The 22894-nt window shown below is 35.1% G+C and overlaps 1 protein-coding gene across 2 annotated transcripts in view; it reads left to right on the top strand.

Moving 5' to 3' along the window:
- Window positions 1–22894, top strand: part of LOC150076757 (TOM1-like protein 2) — a 151470-nt gene that overhangs the window by 58116 nt on the left and 70460 nt on the right. For both annotated transcript variants that reach the window (XM_090386236.1, XM_090386235.1), the window contains exons 5-7: window positions 2883–3017; window positions 8898–8960; window positions 16267–16485. In XM_090386236.1, the coding sequence (XP_090242362.1) occupies window positions 2883–3017; window positions 8898–8960; window positions 16267–16485 (417 nt within the window). The remainder of the gene's footprint in view (window positions 1–2882; window positions 3018–8897; window positions 8961–16266; window positions 16486–22894) is intronic.

Raw genomic sequence — 22894 nt, 5'->3', positions numbered from 1 at the left:
ATTAATGTTTCCCTGTATAATCTATTGGGTGTATTTGCATATATATATATATATATATATACGGATAAGCACCTATTGTCTTCACCTGTGAAGACAAAAAAGCGTGTCGTAGTGGATGAATTTTCATGAAATTTTATATTTGGACCTTTTAAAAATATTTGTCAAGCCATTCCAAATTTCATTAAAATTGAACAAATATAAATCTGGAAATATTATTTCCTTTTTCCATACAGTCAATATGTATGTAAAAAAGAAATTCGCAGATTAAATGTAGTTTTAATGCAGTATTGTTAATTTTAGACAGTTTGTGCACACTTCACATATATTGTTATGTATGACTTGTGAATGTGGTGTTGTTTGTGAAGAGATGCATATACATTGGGGGGATTGAAAAGTTTTTAGCCCAATATAGATCACAAAAATTTTTGTAAACAAAATATTGTCAATCTATGCTGTGACTCTTGTGCGGTCACAGAAAATTTCAGGTTTGTAACTATATTTTTCTCTTTTACAGAAAGTGTTGAAGCATGGAAGGTGAATGAAGATGGTGACTTGAGCGAATCAAACACCACACATTCATTGAGTACCATCATCTAAAGAGAATATTGCCAAAGAAATTCGTGAAGACATGCAGCAAACATTAGGGGAATCTTGTCCTTCCTATGCCATTGTCAAAAACTGGGTTTCAGAATTTAAGCACGGACGAGACAGTGTTGAAGATGCACCCTGCAGTGGGAGGCCTGTTACATTAAATTAAATTAAATTAAATTTTCTGTTTATACTCCGGCACGACAACCAAGTCAGTAGAGTTTACAATAAATCGTCAATACAAATATTTATCTGTCAACACCTGCAATTGATCATGCAAGACAGCAGAATAACATCGAAGCACATTGAGACAACATTCAACCTCTTCCATGAGCAAGCTCATGATATTGTGGTGAATGTCTTAGGAATGAAGAAGGTTTCTTCGAGGTCTTTAAAGTATTGAATGAAAATCAGAAGTGGCAAAGAGTGAAGTGTTTTCATGAGACTGTGCAGCATTTTCAAGCTAATGATACTCAGTTTTAGGGGTGGCATGTCACTATGAATGAAATACAGGTGCAACACTTTGACTCTGAAACAAAAGAACAATCGAAACAATCGAAAGAACAACCTGAAACAATGGAAACAGTGGAAGCATTTCTCTTTTTCCTCTTCTAAAAAGTTTTAAGTGTGCAGTTTGACTGGGGAAGTTATGGCATCTGTCTTCTGGGATTCAGTAGTGGTGATTGTTTCCTGGAATGAGGTACCACTATCAATGCTGAGTATTGTTCTAACCTGCTGAGATGTTTTCATGAGAAATTGAAGCTCAAGAGGCATGGGAAATTGGCAAAAGGAGTCATCTTGCCTCAAGACAATTCACTAGTGCACACAGCATTTGTGACTAAGGCAACACTGTGTGTCATTGGTTTTGAGTTATTACAGAATCTGCTCTACTCAGTGGATTTGGCTCCATCAAACTATTCCAAATGTCAAAAAGGATTTGAAAGGACAGAAATTCGACAGTGACAATGCTGTGAAGAATGCAGTCAACAACTGGTTTGAGTGAGTTACGAAAGCTAATGGATCTTCAGAAAATATGTTTACTTAAGGGGAGGATTATGTTGAAAAATTAATGGAATTTCACAACTTTCCAGCATTCCTTCTATGAGAGGTTAGACTTTTTACCCACCTCTTGTATATAGAGAGAAAAGAGACTTAAAAAAAAAAAAAAGTTACGAGAGGAGAGTAAAAAATATACAATGGTAATTAAACTGAATGGCTAAGTTTAGAGAACATAAAACTATAGTTTCATTAAGTGTTCTATAAAGTTTTAATCTTAATTGATAAGGGAAAAAAAAAAGATATTTACTTTTCATTTCTGATAATTGCAGAAAAAGAAAATAAAAAAAAAAATCAAACATGCCTGACATGTAATGCACTGTGGACATTAACTTGTTTTTTTTTTTAGTTTATTTTCTTTCTGTATATAAAGGTAAACCACAGCCATTGTCAACCCACTGCAGGATGGAAGCCTCAACAATTCATGTTGAGGGAAATGGACCATAATCTGCCACGCTGGTTCTGTGCGGGTTGGCAGATCGACTGTATTTAGCAGTCAGGGGCTTGAACCCCGGTCTACTCAAAGAGCATGTGCTACTGCACTCCTGCTCCCGACCACTTGGCTACAGAGACCTTCTCTCTCTATAAGTATCTCTTTACAAGTGTGTCTTACGTAACAATACATATAAAACATGCATGGACTGTTCTAAAACTAACAATGTTATACTACAACTACATTTAATCTATGAATTTCTTTTTTATATATAAATTGCATTAAAAAAAATAATAATTGCTGGATTTCTATTGGTACAATTTTAATTAAATTTAGAATGGCTTGAAAATATTTTTAAAAGGCCCAAATACGAAATTATACAAAAATCCATCCACTGGGAGTCAAGTTGCTTCTGGGGACTGATTGATGAACAGTCAGACGGATGGACATGGTTAAGACAGTATTGCATGTTCCTAAAAACAGCTTTTCTTGAAAGCTAAAGATTTCATCCTCTTCTTTTTTTTATTATTTCAGTTATTTCAATGTACTGGCAGTTTATGTATGTTTTATTTTTAACACAGCATGTTTTAATGTTTTTAATCATTTCCTTGTATAGGCAATTTTATTTTATTAGTGTGAATTGTGTGGATGATTTTATTGTGTAGTTTATTCCTATCCTTCTTAATAGCAAAAATATAACTGCTGTCATTTTAGAAACAATAATAAATAAAACAATTAATAAAATGATCTTGCCTTTGCTAGTAACCAGCCTGTTAAATATTTATTTTTGAAAATCATGTTATAGAGCTGGGCTGAGGCCTTTCGTGTCAATCCAGAAATGCAGGGAGTGCTTCAAGTGTACACAGATCTTAAGCAGAAAGGTATAGAATTCCCAATTAGTGATGTAGATTCTTCAGTTCCCATACATACTCCTCAGAGGGTAAGGATTTGTATTTTAACATTATTTGTTAAATATTTGAAGTTCACATTTCCATTTTTATCTTTTTAAATTCATTTTGGGACTTCTTAATTCAGATAGCATTTTGGTGTCAATTTTAAATTTTGTCATCTGTCTTCTGTTTGCCACAGTGAAATTTTGTCTGCCTTCCCTTTGCCACAGTGAAATTTTGTCTGCCTTCCCTTTGCCACAGTGAAATTTGGAAGCACAAAACTGGGCAAGATCTAATCATAGGGAGAGGTTCTTTGTTACTTTTTATTGCTTGTTATTTCTTTGAACAAGTGATATTGTTACAGCCTATTATGTTAGAGATATTTGACTTTCTTGTTTTTACTTTCTGTTTGTTATTGTTATGTCTCTTCTTAAACTTTTACCTGTAATTCAAAAGTGCGTAACATTTCACTCTACCATGTTTAAACACTCATAGCTTAAGTTCATTTTCTGATTTCATTTAATGATTAATGACTAATTGATTACTGTTGTTCTTAGGTATTGAATGAACTTCTTGATTATTTATATATTTTATGTTTTGAAATCATTAATGATAATTAACACCATCTTTGAACTTTGTAATCTAGTTAAAAGTTATAGAAGTTAATCCTCGACTGGTATATTGTGCATGAATCTGATCTGTAGTTTGCAAAACAAAGCATTCCATTTCTTTGTAGAACAGTTTATGATAGTTAGAGATATTTAGTTTTCCTATTTTTATTTGCTGTTTATGTTATTATCACAGCTTTTCTTAAACTTTTACTTATAATTCAAAAGGGTGTAGCATTTCACTGTGCCATGTTTAAATATTCTTAGCTTAAGTTCGTTTTCTGATAACCCAGTCAGTTCATTTTCTGATTTCTTCTAATGATTAATGACTAATTGATTACTACATTATTAGATATTGAATAAATTCCTTGATTTGTTACATATTTGTGTGGTTTGAAATCTGTAATGCTAATTAACCTCATCTTTGAATTTTGTAATCTAGTATAAAAGTGATAGAAGTTAATCCTAGACTGATATAATTTGCATAAATCTGATCTGTATTTTGCAAAACATTGCCTTTCGTTTCTTTTTAGAACAGTTTTTGACTAGATATTGATTGCTAATAATGAAGAATTACAGAGCTCCTTGAAGATCTTGAACAGCACAATAAAGAAGTAAAATATGAAGATTAGTAGCAATAAAACCAAGGTTATGTTAATTTCAAAGAGGCCAGGAAGAAGAATCAATGTAACATTAGATGGAATAATATTGGAACAGGTCGACAGATACAGGTACTTGTGAAGCATAATGACAGAAAATGGAAAAAGCTTTAAAGAAATAAAAACAAGAATTGCAATGGGTAAAGAGGCATTTAATAATAGAAAAGAACTATTGAGAAGAAATTACAAGAAGGAATTAAGAAAGCAAATGGTGAAAACATTAATATGAACTGTTTTACTATATGGCTCCAAAACATGAACACTGGGAAAAGAGGATATTAGACGGTTAGAAGCTTTCAAGGTGTGGGTGTGAAGGGGAATGGAAAAGGTGAAATGGGTGGACAGAGTGAGTAATGAAATTTTGAGGAAAGTACAAGAGGGAGAAGTTAGTAAAGAATTAAGGGGAGAAAATAACTTTATAGGACCTGTATTGAGAAGACAAAGCATGTAGAGGGAAGGGATTGAGGAGCAGATGTATGGAAAGTGAACTGTTGGGAGAAGGAGAATTGGATCGAGGGATTGGATGATAAGAGGAAATTATGCAGGAATTAAAAGTACTGTATAGCACAAGATAGAGAATCATGGCGTTAATAGAGCCCTGAACCTGCTTGAGGGCAGAGAACAGGATAGATGTGCGGAAGTTTGCCTTTAGCCAGCGGGTAGTTGGTTGGTGGAACAGACTTCCATCCCTTGTTGTGGAAGTTGATAGCCTAAATAAATTTAAGGCTCAGCTGGACAGGTATTTCGAATGAAAGGAGGGGTGAAATGGAAGTTGTTTTTTTTTTTTGGCTGATGCTGCAAAGCTTACTTTCTTGCATAATATGCCTCTACTAATGCTAACTTGAAGAAAAAGAAAATTTTATAACTGCAAAATATAAATATAAAACACAGATCTAGATAACCAACTTAACGTGTCTGCAATTTCATGTACTGTATTTATTTCAAATGAATTATTTGTCTGCCATGTTGAAAACTGGTAAACGATGGAAGTCACGTTGAGCATCTGATTCTATAAAACCAATCAGATGACCAGCGCAATTTCTGGGTATGTGGGACAGGCGGTTGGTTAGGTTTTAAGGGTAACACTAAGTTGCAAGAATGGTAATCCCTTTGGCTTTTAATTTGTGCTTAGCAGCAACACTAATTGACTCAATTGCCTGTAGGCCAGAGGTGCGAACAATGTGTTCCTAGTAAAGTCTCTCGTAATCCGTTCGTTATATGCAAATTTTCTTTGTTCTACTGAAACTATTATAAATGTAATTACCCAGGGCAATTTTTTAAAAAAATCTGTAAATAGAAAAAAAGAAAAATAGAAAATAATTATAAAGAAGTTTGTTAAACAGATGTCCAAATTGTATATATCAAAAATTTTTTTGGCACCCTCCTGAACTGCTGCCCATAAGTGATGCTTACTTCGCCTACCCACTTGCGGTGGCTGTGTGAGAGAGTAGCTTTTAAAATTTGCAGCAGATTTTCACAAACCACCTGCACCAGGGAAAATAGGCTTAAAAAAAACCTGAGTTTGAACATGGATCTGAATTTGAAAAGAGTGTTGAAAAATTACCATTCAAGATTGGCTTACTTTACCTTTTTTTTTTTTTTTTTTTTTTTTAATTGCAAGAGTACTAATTTTAATGTTAAAGTGCATGCTTACATTTCTGTCCCACATTTAAATTTTAGAGTATGGCTAAGTTTGAATATTTCTCTTTTTTTTTTTTTTAATATTTGTATAAGAATAAGAGAAATTTACCTCAATATGATACATAGAACACTTCTGAATGACACTCTCCAGCAAATAAATGAATATAAAATTAATGCAAAATGATTACAGTAATAACATTAATTAAAAAATCAATTTAAAAAAACAATTAAAAACTTAAAACAAGTTCAATTCAAATTTTGAAAAAAGACTTCTCTTCCTACATTCTATGTTGTATTTCAATAAGGACTTCTTAATTAAGGAAAGGGAAGTCTTTGCATTGAACTTGTTTCAAGTTTTTAATTACTTTTATTACTGGGATCATTTTGCATTAATTTTATATTCGTTTATTTGCTGGAGAGTGTCATTAGGAAGTGTTTTCTACGTATCATATTGAGGTAAATTTCTCTTATTCTTCTACAAATATTGAAATACAACGTAGAACGTATTGAGCTTAGTAGCTCTGTTTTATACTAATAATTTTTTTTTAAATTAAAAATTTGACTGTGAATTACATCTGTATCAATGAGTGCTCAGGATTTCAACCCCACCCCACATTCATAGATAGATTACCTTTAGGAAAACTAGGTAATGAAGGAAAAGAAAATCTGAAAATTTGTACATTAATTAACCACTGACTTGAATAATAAATTTCCCTGGGAATTCTGTGATCCACTTGGCTCCCAAGTATTATAGACAAATCAATCATTATGCTTTTAATACGCATTTAATAAAATATGTATTTAAAGTAATAATTTTGCAGTTAGGGTCGTATGCTGGAGTTTTATGATCCACTTGTTTAAAAATAGCTGGAAAATCTAAAACAAAAATTGTAATGTCACAAAATTTTAGGCAAGAAAAAAAAACTAAAAATTTAGAAAAACAGCCAAATTCACTCAATCTGGAAGTAAATATCATAATTCATGAAATCCTAATTCATGGAAACTGCAAATTTTTCATGGTATGCAAATAATTCAAGACAGGTTGTCCCATTTTTAACACAACATTATATTATATATAATTTCATATAATTATTATAAGTGATGAACATTATCCTAATATTTTACTAGTGCTGACTTAATTTTTCTAAGGATTTGATAACTCAGATTTTTATTAGTTGCTCTCCTTATACACTGGTGTTCAAATAACATAAGTATATGGCAATATTTCTTAGATTGCATCAGATAATATTGACATGTGTAGGTGATGATGTAATATTGCATCGGCTGTTACTTTCAGCTATATAAGCACGCTCTGCAACAGTTGCAGTCATTCCTTGCTTGTGTCAGGATGGTGAGTTACATGCAGTTGATGCCATGAAGAAAGTGCTATTGTTACTTTACATGAGGAAGGATGTTCTTCCTGTCATATTGCTTATAGAGTGTCTTGAATTCAGTCGACAGTGAGTAGATTTCTTTCCAAACTCAAGAATACTGGTTTTGCTGATAGGAAAAAAGGAACTGGATGCAAACGAGTCTCTATGCCAAAACAGGACAGTTTTGAAGCACTTATGGGAAGTGCTTCAAAAACCGTAAAGCTTCTTCGTCTGAGCTGAAAAGAGAATGGGAAGAACATACAGGAGTGGTAGCAAGTGTAGTAACAGTCAGAAGATGCCTCTTCAAAAATGGACTTGTAGCCCATTGTCCAAAGAAGAAGCCTCTCCTCACACAAAAAATGAAAAAGGCCTGATTAATTTGGTGTAAGGAGCATGTCAAATGGACCCCCAAGCAGTGGAAGTAAGTCAGTTATTTTCTTGGATGAGAAGAAATTCAACCTGCATAGCTCTGATGGGAGACAAACGATTTGCTGTAGACGTGCTGAAGAATACCATCCAGACTGTATGGTATCTACAGTGAAATTCCCTACCAGCAAAATGATATGGGCGTGCATTTTGTATCGCGGAGTAGATCACCTGCAGTTTATAAAAGGTTCCGTAAATGCCAATGGATATCTAGCTATATTGGAAGGCCAATTGCTGCCAACCATTAGAGACCATTTCAACATGCCAAGTAACTGCATCTTTCAGGACGACTCTGCTCCTTGTCATCGGGCAAAAAGTGTAGGTAGGCACTTCTGTAGTTACTTTAGCTTCATTTCTGCATTAGAGATTCGACAGTAATGTGTTTAAATTTGGTTTTTAAGGTGAAAAAATGGTTGGAAGAACAGTCTATTACAACTCTTAGCTGGCCAGGAAACAGGCCAGACCTGAATCCTATAGAGAACTATTGGCATCGTGTGGAATCTGTAGTTGCCAGAAAGAAACCAAAGACCCTACGGGAACTTTAGGAAGCCATAATTCATGTTTGGAACTACAAACTATCAGTTGATTATCTTCAGAAATTGATCTTGTCAATGCCTCGATGGTGTGCTGCTGTCATCAGGGTCAGTGGCAGTTCAGCTAAATATTAGTTTGCACCTGGTGAACTTTTCCATTTTGTTTCCCATTTAAAATGATAAACTGAAGCAAATTGAGGGCTTTTGATAACATTTCAGCCATAATTGTTGTGTTTACCAAAACTGGTATAAACTTGTATAAAGGTTGCAAATGCTCATTTTGGAATATTTTGAGAGCACCTGTCAAATATTACTTAGCTTTGCCTTAACTATTAATAAATATCTTTTGTTTATGTTTCTGTTTGTGATGCTAGTCATTAATGTAATATACCATTGCGAAAAAGGGTTAGAAATGTGAAATTCCCAGGTGATGCACTTTTTTGAACACCAATGTATTTCCTAATTCTTATAGCTTTTCTTGGAAATGTAAGCAAGCTTTCTTGTTGTGCACTAATAAAATAAAAACTATAATAATAAGAGGAAATATTTTAAAAACAGTATTTTTAAATAAATGCTCAGTTGTACATATGATACAAGTAAAAGCCTGATATAAAGGCCAGAAATGTAAAGCAAGAAAAGTAATATTTTAGATCAAAATGAGTTTGTTTCCCTTTTATTTCTTCAAATTAGAGTGTACCTGTTATGCCATCTACTAAACCACAGCAACAGCCACAACAAGAAAGGGCTCCTCAGGTAGGAATCATTTCCCATTACTTCACATTTATTTATTTAAATAACATATTTGAAAGTAAAGTATGACTTTGAAAATCCACTTAAACTTAGGGTATGCTAACCTAAAATAATACAAAACTTATCTTAACTAGATTCAGAGACATCATGTCACACCAATATTGACCACAAGGTATACAATTTAAATAGTATTAAACAAAAAATCAAAAACCTACAAAACGAGTTTGTTATCACCAATATAGACAAAGCAAATAACAAGTTCAGCATAATTTGTAAGAGATTCTGTATAGACACCCTAAAACAGGAATTGGACCACAGTGATGCTTATAAGTTTGTCAGCCCCATCCTTAACACGATCACTAAAAAACTAATAGCAATACACAAGAAAATTAAATTAAAAATGGACAACACCCTGTATCCATACATTAACTGGATTCCCAAATTCCGCAAAGACCCTACAGGGAAAAGGTTCATCACCACATGCAGAAACAGCACAACAATACGTCTAGCAAAATAATGGAATCCAAATTAAATATTATAACCAGCAATCTCACAAACACAAAATTCATCTCCAATAATAGGCAGTGCATTGAATATATTAGAAACAACCATATTAACAAAGTATACACATGACTTCAAAAACTTGTTCACTAGTATATCTCACGACAGTTTGATAAAAGCACTATCTGAATATTACATAGAACATCAAGATAAACTAGAATGTAAAAAACAGTACTGGATAGACCTCATCAACCTTAATGTGAAAAACAACTACATACAGATGGGTAATAGCATCTATGTGCAAATTAGAGGTGTGGCTGTGGGATCAAGTAGTTTACATAGCCAACCTCTATTTGCACTTTTATGAAAATAAGCTTAAAGAGGACATCATATACTACAGGTACATAGACAATGTACTAGTCATCAACAATACAGACTTCGACAACATGGCTAAAAAATCTATTCCGAAGATTTGACTATAGAAAGAACCAACACAGAAAGCAACCTGCAGCCACCTACCTAGATAGTCAAATCACAATAACAAATGACTTTGTATAAACCAAACACTACGATAAAAGAGACCTGTTCGGCTTCCCAGCAATTAAATTAGCCAAAAATATACATGGAAACGTTATCAGAAACCAAACAAACAGAATTATACACATATGCAATAGCCAACCATTACCATTTTTATAGCAGCTTTAACAAAATTGAAAAATACATGACTATTACATCAGACACCATATAAATGCAGCTGCACAAGCTAAACTCGTACAACAACCAACTAACATTAGTCCTAATAGTATCATAGAAAAAATTTTTTCCATGGAGCATAAAAGCTCTAATTAGAGCTATAATTTGGTCCCCTTTTGAACCCCAGGTTAACTGCGCATAGGTGTGACTCGACACCTATCCGCATGGTACCTGGATGTCCAAAATCAAAATTCCCCACTAGCAGAGTTATTAACACCAGGAATGTAAATACACTGGTCATCATCACCATACAGATACAAGGCATTTCCACTAAATCGAGATTTAATTACAAGCACGGAAACACAGGGTCAATATTCACAATGAAAGAGGCTGCATATATTTATAAATAGTTATCCCATGGGCACATACAGGGCTGTCATGCCTCAGAAAAGCGTTGCCAGTTCACACCCTATGGATGACACATTTAATTTAATTTTAATAACTATCATCCCATATTTTCCTATTTTATTTTAATAACCTCCATGTCAATTATTACCATTTATTTCTATCATTTTTAGCCTGGTTAGATATCATATTGTATCTGCTTCCCACAATAATACACCAAGCTTTAAATTACAATCAACGCCAGCCCATGCTCAGGAATGCAAAGCATGAGACTTTGCCTATGGCAAGGTTAACTATCATGCCATGATAGAAAGCAATAAACTGTACCACACACACACACACAAAACTAAACTTTGGTGGGAAATTGAACATTTTCAGACTGACCACCACAGAACATGGAGGTGAGATACTATGATATTTCAATATGTTACATACCCGTAGGGCTTTGAATCTCCTATCACAGTTTGCTGTAATATACAAAAACCAAAACTGTTTACTTAAAATTTAGTACTTATATAAAATTAAGTACATATATTCAATAAAATTACTCTTATAATTCCAAATTATCCACCAAGTAATTAACCTGCAAAACTGGTATAGAGATTATAGAAACGGGTATGTATAATACATTCCTCCAGTATGGCTATATGTCTGCTCAAAGCCCCTGAGGAGTAGCAGAGGTATGACCATGAGGAAGAATATTAATTTTCATTTATTTTCACCAACATTTGCCAATTTCTCCAGCTTTCTTTAAAATTTCATTAATTTAGTTGCTTTTATATGTATCTTATATTTTTATATGTAAGGCTATCCATACCAGGGCTAGTTTTAAATATAACTAGTGGATTGGTTGGGGTCACTACAAACCTGACAGTCCCAAGTAGTACCACAATTTAAAAATAATAATGTATAAATAAATTAAGTACATATACAACCCATGCACGTGTAATGTCTAATTGTCCACAGACAATAGCATTAACACTAGAGCCAATATTTATTTAAACCTAAACGTCATTTGACATAATTCCTATATATATATATATATATATATATATATATATATGTATATATATATGTATATATATGTATATATATATCAGAATAGTTCCATGAAATTAGCCTTTTCTAAAAATCCTCTTGTGTTGTCATTTCATTTAATGCTTATAAGCAATTATAATGCATTGCTTATAATGCTTATAAGCAAGGCAACTAATACCAAGTTGCCTTAGTATTAGTAGTGGCATATAATGCAAGAAAGCATATAGGGCATCAGCCAAAAAAAAAAAAAAAAAACCCCAAAAAAACTCCTTCCCATTTCACCTATCCATCTCATGAATAGGTGAAATGGGAAGAAGATATTCAAGAAAGAACTAGACATGTTGTCTAGTTCTTTCTTGAATTTACTTAAGCTCTTCACTGCCACGACATCAGATGGAAGTTTGTTCCAGCACTCAGTCACCTGCTGGCTGTAGGCAAACTTCAGCACATCTATCCTACAACTATCCTTCCTCTGTTTGAATTTATGTGCCCCTCATGTGTGTATAATCTTAGCAAGAGGAAGAATGCCATCAAAATTGAACTTACTCAATTCATTCAATGCCTTAAACACCGCAATCAAATCTTGCAGGTGCCTAGCCTCCAGATGTTGCAATTTTCAGAACTGAAGCCTTTCTTGTTAAGAGCACTCTTTTGAAGTGGTGGAACCCATGTTGAATCTCCAGAGCAAAGTTCTGGCAAGCTATCTCTTCCATTATTTAGTATGATTGATGTCTTTTGAGGCTATGGTGGACATCATTGCGAGATCCAATCTTCCTTACATTTAAAGGATACAGTTCTAAAATGGTTTTCGTAGGCCTGCCAATAGATAGTCTACTGGACTGAACCTATTGGTAACTCTCTAGGAGGTTTTCGGATCAGCTAGTGTATAATCTCGCTGCCTCTGTTCTGTCAGATAATGTCTAGAGGGAGTCTGAGTAGTGTGGGGGGGGGAGCAGGTCGAGGCCACATCATGTCAAGAAGTTGGGTATATTTTTCCATATCCAAAAATTTCATTACTTCCTACAGCATGCCCTCCCCACCTCTTCTTACTACTGAATACATCATGAATTGTCGAACAGATAGGACAAACTTATCTGTGAAAAGATCTAACCCTCCCAAACACTTCCTCATTCATTTCACAAATAAACATGGTCTCAGTTCTGATCTCAATGATATCCACTTCCACTTTCGGTCTGCCAAACCCGACGTACTTTTTCTGACAGAATACCCAGTTATTGGTTGATTCAACTATTGCTCATCTCAGTTGCCCAAATTATTCACCGTATGATTCCTTTCATTTCAAAGGTGGCACTTGTGCATATGTTCATTCTGATATTCCCTGTCAGAGACTTATTAATTTGGAATCTCCTCTTTTTGATCGTCTCTGGCTTAAAATCTCTGTATCACATTCCATCAAATTTATCTGTTGTCTCTATTGTTCTCCCAAGTCCACTAGTCACTTGGAACTCTCTGACTTCCTCTCTTTGAAACTTGATTTCCTTCAGTCCAATTTTCCTTTGTGAGTTTAATGTTCACAACTCCAGTTGGCATCTGTTTTTTAGTCACATGGATCCAGCTGGTCAAAATTACTAATGACCTCGCACAGATTGTTCATTTACCTACCAGAATAACAGACAGTCCTAACCATGCAGCCAACACACTTGATCTTTTTCTCACAAACAACCCTTCTAAATAAATGGTTGAGGTGAGTGGTCCTCTAAGCACCTCAGAGCACAACTTGGTGATCTGAGGATCATGCTATTCTCAACCTCGTGTTGTTTGGCATTACAAGAATGCAAAATGAGATGATCTCAGAGATTTCTTTTCCTGGGTCTGATTACTGTTTCAAATCTTCTGATGTGAATGTTTGTTCAGATCATGTCAGTGAAATTATTCTTGTAGGGAGAAAATCCTTTATTCCACACTTCACCTTAAAATCCCATTCTTTATCTAAACCTTGGTTTTCCAATAAATGTGCTAAGGCTGTTCAAGATAAGAATGTTGTGTATCGTTGTTGTGTATTTGTATCCAGATCTCCAGGTTCATTTTCTGCCTACACCAAAGCTTCCAACAATTGTAAAGGTTATTAATCAGTCCAAACTAGATTTCGAACAGGCTTAGAGTAGAAAACTTACCTTCTTGTCCAGTGATACTCGAGCATTCTGGTCTCTTGCCAAAGCTATTGGCTGCAAATTTTGCCCATCTTTATTTCCACATCTGTCAAAACGAGATGGTTCTATTACTACTTCAGCCAAAGATAAAACTGACCTGCTAGCATCCTACTTTTCTTCCAACTTTTGTATTGATGATCTTGGTAAACCACATCCTACAATTCTCAGTACTCTCCATTACATGCTTCCCGTGGTCTTCTGTCAGAAGGATTTTGAACAATCTTAATGCTAAGAAAGATCCAGGTCCTGATGGTATTTCTAAACTTGTTCTCAAAACCTGTGCTCCTGAACTTACTCCCATTCTGGGTTGCCTTTTTTCTATTTCTTATTCCAAAGGTGTTTTCCCCTCTGCTTGGAAATTTGTTCATATCCAGCCAGTTCCTAAAAAGGGTGACAAATCCCTCCCATCTAATTATCATCCCATTGCGCTTACTTCTACTCTTTCTAAAGTAATGCAGAAATCAATTAACCACCAACACTTAAAACTATCTAGAAACCTTCCATCTGATCAATGATCACCAGTATTAAAAACTTGAGTAAATTAAATATTTATTATAGAACTATTGAAATTATTATACACCAGCTGTTCTTAAACTGAGGTTCTCTGTCTTGTAACTTCTTCATTAATGAAATGAGGTGCCTCCGTAGCCAGGTGGGAAGGAGCAGCAGCAGTGCATAGCACACACTTCTTGATTAGACCGGGGTTCAGGCCCGTCCGTACGGAGGATGCAGAAAGGTCAGGGAATGACCACCGCATATCCCGGAGCAATATGGCCTTAGTTGCTAATGCTCCTAAAAAACAAATAACAAACAATAACAATCTTCACTAATGATGGTGTTCCCCTAGATTCAATTCTTTCTCCCACTCTTTTCCTCTTGTATATTAATGACCTTTTTCCATTGACCAGAAATCCTATCCATAGTTTTGCTGATGATTGCATTCCATTCCACCTTTCACTTTGAAAAACTTTGTGCTGCACAAACAGCTTCCAACCGGTTGTGCAGCACAAACAGCTTCCAACTTCTCGAATATCCACTACCAATTCCTTAAATGCTGATCTCCAGTGGGGCAAAGATAACCTAATTTATTTCAATCCTTCTACTCAGTCCTGATTTGTATCTCGCAAACAGGATTCTTTTTGCAAAATCACGTATCTGTGTTGGGGATTTCCATGACTCCTAATCTCTCTTTGCATAATCACATCACAAATATTACTTCCTCTGCATCTAAAAAACTGGAATTTGTCTTTTGCTCTTGGTGTTACTTTTCTTCCAAACAACTGTTTGTTCTGTACAAATAGAGATCTGCACTACTATAGAATATTGTTCTCACATATGGGGGGTGCCCCAAAAACCTCTGTCAGGCTTCTAGATTCCATTTAAAAGAGGACAGTTAGATTAATTAGCAACTCATCTCTAACAAAGCCTCTGTCTCATAGATGTTCTGTTTCTGCTGCATGCGTTTTCTATTTGTGCCTCCTTAGACTGTCCTGAATTCCTCCTCTGCCGTCCATACTAGTCCGAACTCATGCAGTAACCAGTCATCAACCTTTTACTGTCCAACTTCAAACTCACAGAACCAACTTTTCTTCTTCCTCATTAATTCATTCAACTTACATTTTTTTGGAACAACCTTCCTCATGTATTTCCTGAAAATTACAATGTCCAGAAATTCAAGTCTAATGTTGATCCTCTCGTGCTTGGTTCTCATTAAAAAAAAAAAAAAAAAAAAAAGAGATGTGTGACAGTGTACTTCAAAATCATCACCATAACCCAAAATTTTTCATTTACAGAAATCCAGGATCAATTTGATGCTGATCGTGTTTTTCAACAAACAGGTTCCATGCAATTTTGAGAGACAGGCAGCTGGTTCTTGTTGCATGCTCCCTGCCCATTTTGCATTTGTTGTGAAGACACGGCATTGAAACATGTCATTGTGTAAATCAACCATCTACTCTAATATCCTGATCTAGCATCAGTGGAATTCTTCCTCTTTCTTAAGGTGAAAATTGCCACCCAAGGAAAGAGATTTCAGGATGCTGAAGACAAAGAAAAACATAACTGCCAAACTAAATGTCATCTCTTTGGATGCCTTCACTGACTCTTTTCAGAAACTTTTTAGAACACTGTAATAAGTGCATTCAATCAGGTAGTGATTACTTTGTATAAAAATAAAACCATTTTTGAGCTCCTTCACTTTGTGTTCTTTTTATTGCACCCGTCTTAGAACTTTATTGCCACACCTGATATATATACAAAAAGAATATTTGTGCAAGGAGATTTGCCACCCTTCCCAGGTGTGTCAGTTTTAATGATCAGCAGGTATATGCTAAATTCTTATGCAATTAACTCTGTGTGTTGAATTTATTTTAATTTATTCAAAATTAATTTTGAATGTTAAACTGATGAGATTAAAATTTGTCTTTTTTCACATTAACTGTGATAAAACAGTTTATTTTTATGAAGCCCACAGATAAATTCTTTTTCTGTCTTTGTTTTAGCCACCACAGCGTCAGATACAAACCAGTGGTAGTGTTGGAGGTGGAAGAGATGGTTGTAATGTAGGAGGAAGAGGAGGAGGTAGCAATCTAACCCCTAGCCAGCTAGTGAAACTGAGGTCAGAGCTTGACGTGGTTCAAGGTAACATGAGAGTATTTGGAGAAATGTTGACTGAGATGACTCCAGGCATGGAACATCCTAGTGATTTGGAATTGTTAAGAGTTAGTAAATCTTTAATTCTGTTTTAATGAAGTTGAACTACAGTTATCTGAAAATTTTTTTGCTTTTATTTTTTACCCCTCTCTAAAAGAAAGTAACACATTTCATTCAAAGAACCTAACTCGTATAATATTTAGTTGTATAATAAAATTTAATTCTACTTATAGAAAGCATTATAAATGAAGTAAAGAAGAGTAAATTTTGTCCAGTCATTGCTGTATAATATCAACCGCATTAATATGATCCATGAAAATTTCACTGTTAAAAAAAAAAAGCTATAAATTTATCAGTACCTAAATTACTGCAATTAAAAATTCATGTAAGTTTTCAGACATTTTATTTATACAGTATATATATTTTTTTTCAGCAGAATTTTTATGCATCACATCAGCATGGTTGATGTTATATGGGGATGGCATCAGTATCTATCCAGCCTGTTTGGCTTTTCCCATAAATCCATCAAAAGTTGATTTTTTTTTATTTAACTTGTTATTTAAATTATTTTTGTATCTCCTCAATTTAACTTTCCATAAAGAGGGGTTTCCTCTGTACATCTTAATGGACTATGTGATAAATGCTTTGGATATTTTAACAGCAATACATAAAACTGGAGAAAAAGCCTGAATTGGACATTTGCCAAAAGTTTTTTTGTAATGATCCAGTTAACATCTTTTTACAGATAAGGAAACATTCATTGTTAAATATATATAAATCAGACAGGAATTGAAAATGAAGAGGGTGTATGCATATCATGGAAATCAATAGCAAATGAAGTGCCCCTCAGATTGTTACTAGATGGGCCAAATCTTATTGGGTGAGAGTCAGTGGATGTGTTTTCAAAAAAAAAAAAAAAACGAAGGAAACATCTTTCAAGCAGTAAAACATTAGCAATTATTTTAAAGCTATATAAGCTTTAAAATAATTGATAATATTTTACTTTAGAGTATACTTGTATATCTGTATTGTATACAGGGTGTCTCAAAAATATTGGTACAAACGTTTAGGGGAGGTAGGTAACATCTAAAGGAATGTGAATTGTATAGGAACCCATAACTGGAAACGTCACGGGAAAGTAGTAGCAGAGGCACAAGAAGCAGAAATGACACAAGACAGTAATTAGTGGCAAACATTTATTTGACATAATATTAACAATGGAGTACGAGATGGATGCATTTCATGATGTTACAACAGATGCTCGAAGGTTCCACCATGAGACGCGATGCATGCGTGACACCGACACAGCATGGATTGGTGGACACGGTCGAACACATATGGAGTTTCTTTGACAGTAGCAGCAGCGCAGACGAGTCTCGCCACGAGATCCATTTCCATCTCCATAGATTTGAGGGCCCCCACAGAAAGAAATCGAGGCTCGATAAATCAGGTGAGCTTGGGGGCCAGTCCATCGATGCCCAAAACGCCTGTTCAAATGGTCACGAACACACCTTCCATAACAGGCAGGCACTCTGTCATGTTGAAACCAAATGTTGCATCTCACATTTGCTGGAACATCGTCAAATAACCCTGGTAGAACTTGTTCAAGAAATATCCGATATTTAACGGAGTTCATGCGTAATGGTAACAGGTATGGGCCGACTAATCAGTCACCGACCATACCTGCCCACACATTTATTGCGAAGCGATGTTGTGCCCCATGTGGGCGCACACCATGTGGGCCCTCTGCTAATCTATACACTAGGTGCATGTCTGCCAGCTCACAGTTTATATCGATGCATGCTCTTTGTGCGGCAACTACTGCTTGAATGAGTAAACCAGAAATTTTCTCTCTCCCGAACTGATGATCAGCACCATGAACAAAACCCATAATCGGAAACCAGTGACGTTTCCGGTTATGGGTTGCTATGCGATTCATATTCCTTTAGATGTTACCTACCTCTCCCCCCCTAAACGTTTGTACCAATATTTTTGAAACACCCTGTATATACAGTATGCTTAGTGTAATGTGAAAATAAATACAATTACTGCAATTTTCCCTGATTTAGTAATTTCCTGGTTATCTTTTAATTGTTTCAGATAAATGGGATTCTATTGTATTAACTTTATTATTTCAGTGATATTTTAGGAACTCATCTAGAATTTTGTATTAATAATAATTAAAAAATTGTTACTAAAAACCTGTATGTAATATGAAATCAGAAATCTATATACAATATTTTTAAACTTCTATTCTATCAGGTATAGTTTTATTTCAAATTACAAACCAGTTTTTTCTGATGTGATATAAGTAGCACTTACAATACCGGGATCCCAGGATCTCGAATAATGGGATACTAGTCATTTTTTTCTGAAATACCGGTATTGATACAAAAAATACCGGTTTTTCGGCACTAATTTAAAAATAAATAACTGTTTATAATTTAATCACATAAAGGTTATAAAACCGCCTTTATGTGATTATGACGTGGTTATCTCTACTAGAAAATGTTCGATAAATCATGAATAGGACACCATGCAACATTGCAACCTGTCCACAATTCTCAGACAACTTCATGTCTGACCGTATCATAACTCCCAAGTCCCATTCCCCCACTACTGACTTTAGTTCAACTCCACCAAGTGCACAAGTTATTTTGGGGTTGCTGTTCCCCAGGTGTAAGACATTGCATTTTGCTGAATTAAAGCATAGCTGCCACTTTTCTGACCATCCCGGAAGTCTATTTAGGTCACTCTGAAGAAACCCTGCTTAGCGGCAATCATTAACTACTGTACTGATCTTTACATCATCTGCAAGTTTAGACCTCACGCCCTTCATAGATGTCATTTAAGATAATCAAAAACAACAATGGTCCCACTACTGATCCTTGGGGAACCCCACTACTTACATTAACCCAATCTGAGGAATAACCATTTATCACAACCTTCTGCTTGGTGCCCTCAAGCCATCGTGCTGTCCATATAAGGATTTTCTCTATGATTCCAGCCTCCAACTTATAAAGTAACCATTCACATGGGACCGAATCCAATGCTTTGCTGAAATCCAAATAAACAATGTCGAAATTATTCCCTAAATCCAGCTCATGAGTGACCTGTCAAAACGGCTAACCAGATTTGTTAAACATGATTTTCCCTTTACAGAACCATACTTTGTACCTACAGAATTCCATTTCCATCTAAATGATCCTGAATTCCACCCTTGATCATTGCCTCCATGATTTTCCCTACTACTGAAGTTAGACTGGTCAGTCGGTAATTTCCTGTTACACTCCTAGAACTGCCTTTATGTTCCAATTTACACCAATCCAATGTAATCTCTCCTGTCCAGTGATGCTCATAACTTAATGGTTCAATGCACTCACTTGCTGCCTTCTTTAAGATTATAAGGTATATGCCATCAACCACAGGAGCGTTACTTGCCTGTAAGCACGAAAGTTCTCATTAAATAATCATTTGAAATTTCAACGTTATTAATTACATTTTTTTTCAACTTCACTTCCATAATATCTCATTGACACAAAGGGGTTTTTTTAATGTAAATATCGATGCAAAGTAACTGTTGAGTTCATCTGCAACTTCAGCTATGTTATCTAATACTATCCCACGTCCATTACATAAGGGTCCAATCTGATTTGTCCTTCTGTTCTTTGCATTTATATATGTGAAGAATTCCTTAACTGCATGCTTTGCTCTCTTCTTTATTCCTTATCCCCACTCTTTGCTCTCTTCTTTATTCCTTATCCCCACTCAGTAAAGTCTCTCCCAGACTCAGTAAAGATACTATAGTGAAAATTATACTTTGCTGAATAAAACATCTTTCTCCTTCAGAAAATGATGAACATAATTCAACCATGGAAGACCAACATGGAACAGAACATCAGTGTTCTGCAAATTCTTTCCAAAATATGAAATTGCCTAACTCCAATGAGATTTTAAAAGATGAACTTGAGTCAGAAATTAATGAAATACTTTTAACTATTTTTGCTAAAAAAGTTCAAAGCCTGGAAAATATGGACTGAGATCGTCTACGATTATCTCAGTACCAGAATAGAATCCGAAAGGGTGTTTTCTGCCGCTAATAAAATACTGTATGTACCAAAATTAGATCCATTTTAAACGATCATATTATTGATTACCTATGTTTCTTAAGAGCTCACTTTTTTCGGACAGGTAGTGTGGATGCTTAAACATAACTAAACTTTGCAGTAAAAATATGTATTTTTTTGTTTTTAGAATAACTGTATTTTGATTTTTTTCAAAATATTTATTATTGCAATAAAAGTTTATTTAAAACATGAATAATTCAAGTAATTATAGTACTTGTTTTTTTCCTTACTTTATTGCACCTAATTGTCATCAAAATTTATTGAATAAAACATTTGTTTTTGGAATACTGGTATCCCGGTTTCATAAATTAAAAATACCGAAATACCGGTATTAAGATTTTGACCTGTATTGTAAACCCTAGATGTAAGTGCTAAATCAATATAACTGCATTCTGTTGAGCAGCATACTAGTCATTTTTCACCGTAGAATGTTCTCATTTTGTTTTCATTTTACACTAATTAGCTAGAACACGTGATGCAAGAAAGCAAGCTTTTAGAGCATCAGCCAAATAAAAAAAAACAAAAAAAACACACACTATTCTCATTTAAGCTATCAACTTCTACAACAACAGATGGAAGTTTGTTCCAGCAATCAACCACCCGCTGGCTAAAAGCAAACTTCAGCACATCTATCCTAGAACTGTCTTTCCTCAATTTGAATTCGTGCACTCTCAGGCAATTATTCTGAGCAAGAGAAAGAATCCCATCAGCATTAAGCATGCTCAAAACATTCAAGGCACTCTATACACCTCAATCAGATCACCTTGCAGGTGCCTAGTCTCCAGACACTGTAATTTCCAAAAATTAAGCCATTCTTTGTAAGAGCAACCTGTTGTTCCATTCACTAATCTTGTTGCCCTTCTCTGTACTCATTCCAACAGCTCTACATCCTTCTTAAAATGAGGCCTCCAGACCTGTATATAGTACTTAAGGTGTGGCCTGACCATTGCCTTATACAAGGGATAATCACCTCCTTATCCCTGCTAGAAAAATTCCTGTATATCATTGACAATGCACCATGAGCTACTCTTTCAGACTGTCTACACTGCTCAGAAAACTTCATATCTGCCTGCACAATTACCCTAGGTCCTTTTCACTCTCTACTGTGTGGTACTACACTGTCAGTGTAGTACCACACAGTTGATACATTACTCTGGGATTACTGCTTCCCATACACAGTATGCATTTGTCAATGTCAGATTACATTTGTCAATGTCAAACTTCAGTTGCCACCTCTCAGCCCCCCCCCCCCGCTCAACTTTTCTAGATCCTGTTGCAGCAGCAGCAGCAGCAGCAGCGTACTGTCATTAGTGTCATTAACAACCCTGCTGACCTTCGTATTGTCTGCAAACTTGGACATTATGCCTGATATACCATCATTAATATCATTAATAAATACAGAAAACAACAATAGACCCAACACTGAACCCTGGGGAACTCCACTAATAACATTAGTCCATCAAGAGCAGTGTCCATTGATTACCTCTCTGTCTTCTTCTGCTCAATCTTTATCCATAGCAGCAATTTGCCTCCAATGCCACACTGATCCAGTTTGTGCAGCAGTCTTCCATGTGCAACAGTATCAAAAGCCTTTCTAAGATCCAAATATATAATATCAAAAATATTCTTTACATCCAGTTCCTTTGTGAGCACATCATAGTATCCAATCAAATTGGTCAGATAAGACTTCCCCTTAAACCCATGCTGTATCCGAGCTATAACTGAAGTCTTGTCTAGATGATCCTGTAGTGCTTCTTTAACCAGTGCCTCCGTTAATTTTCCCAGAACAGAAGTTAAACTAACAGGTCTGTATTACTTGTGGCGCCCTTTGATCCTCCTTTGTGAATTGAGGTCACATTTGCACATCTCCAGTCCATGGGTATGTGAGTCCAAGGAAGCTTCCATAATTATGACTAATGGTTTGCTTACTTCCTCTGCTGTTTTCTTTATTATAACTGAATAGATTCCATCCACCTTAGGTGCCTTTCTTCTGTTTATCTTCAACAATTTCTCCTCCACTTTACTCTCAGTTATTACAAGATTATATAGCTTACTGCCAGAGTTTAATACACCTCTGGCATTCCCCTCCCTGAATAACTCCTCATGTGTGAATGTAGATGCAAAATATTCATTCAGTTTGTTAGCTACCTGAGCAGGATCATCAACAGTTGAACCATCGATATCAAGTGGACCAATCTGATTCATCCCCTTCCTTCTAGAGTTTACATAAATAAAGAACTCTTTGCTGTTTTTCTTTGCATCCTTTTCCAAAGATTTCTTATAATCTGCCTTTGCTGCCTAACTTCCTTTGTGACTTGGTTACAGACCAGCTTTTATCTATCATAGGCTT

This window comes from Mastigoproctus giganteus, chromosome 12 (assembly GCF_048544385.1).
Source record: "Mastigoproctus giganteus isolate SK-2022 chromosome 12, ASM4854438v1, whole genome shotgun sequence".
NCBI classification, from domain to species: domain Eukaryota; kingdom Metazoa; phylum Arthropoda; class Arachnida; order Uropygi; family Thelyphonidae; genus Mastigoproctus; species Mastigoproctus giganteus.
Note: the sequence above shows the minus strand (reverse complement) of the source record. Positions and strands in the feature narration are given on the sequence as shown.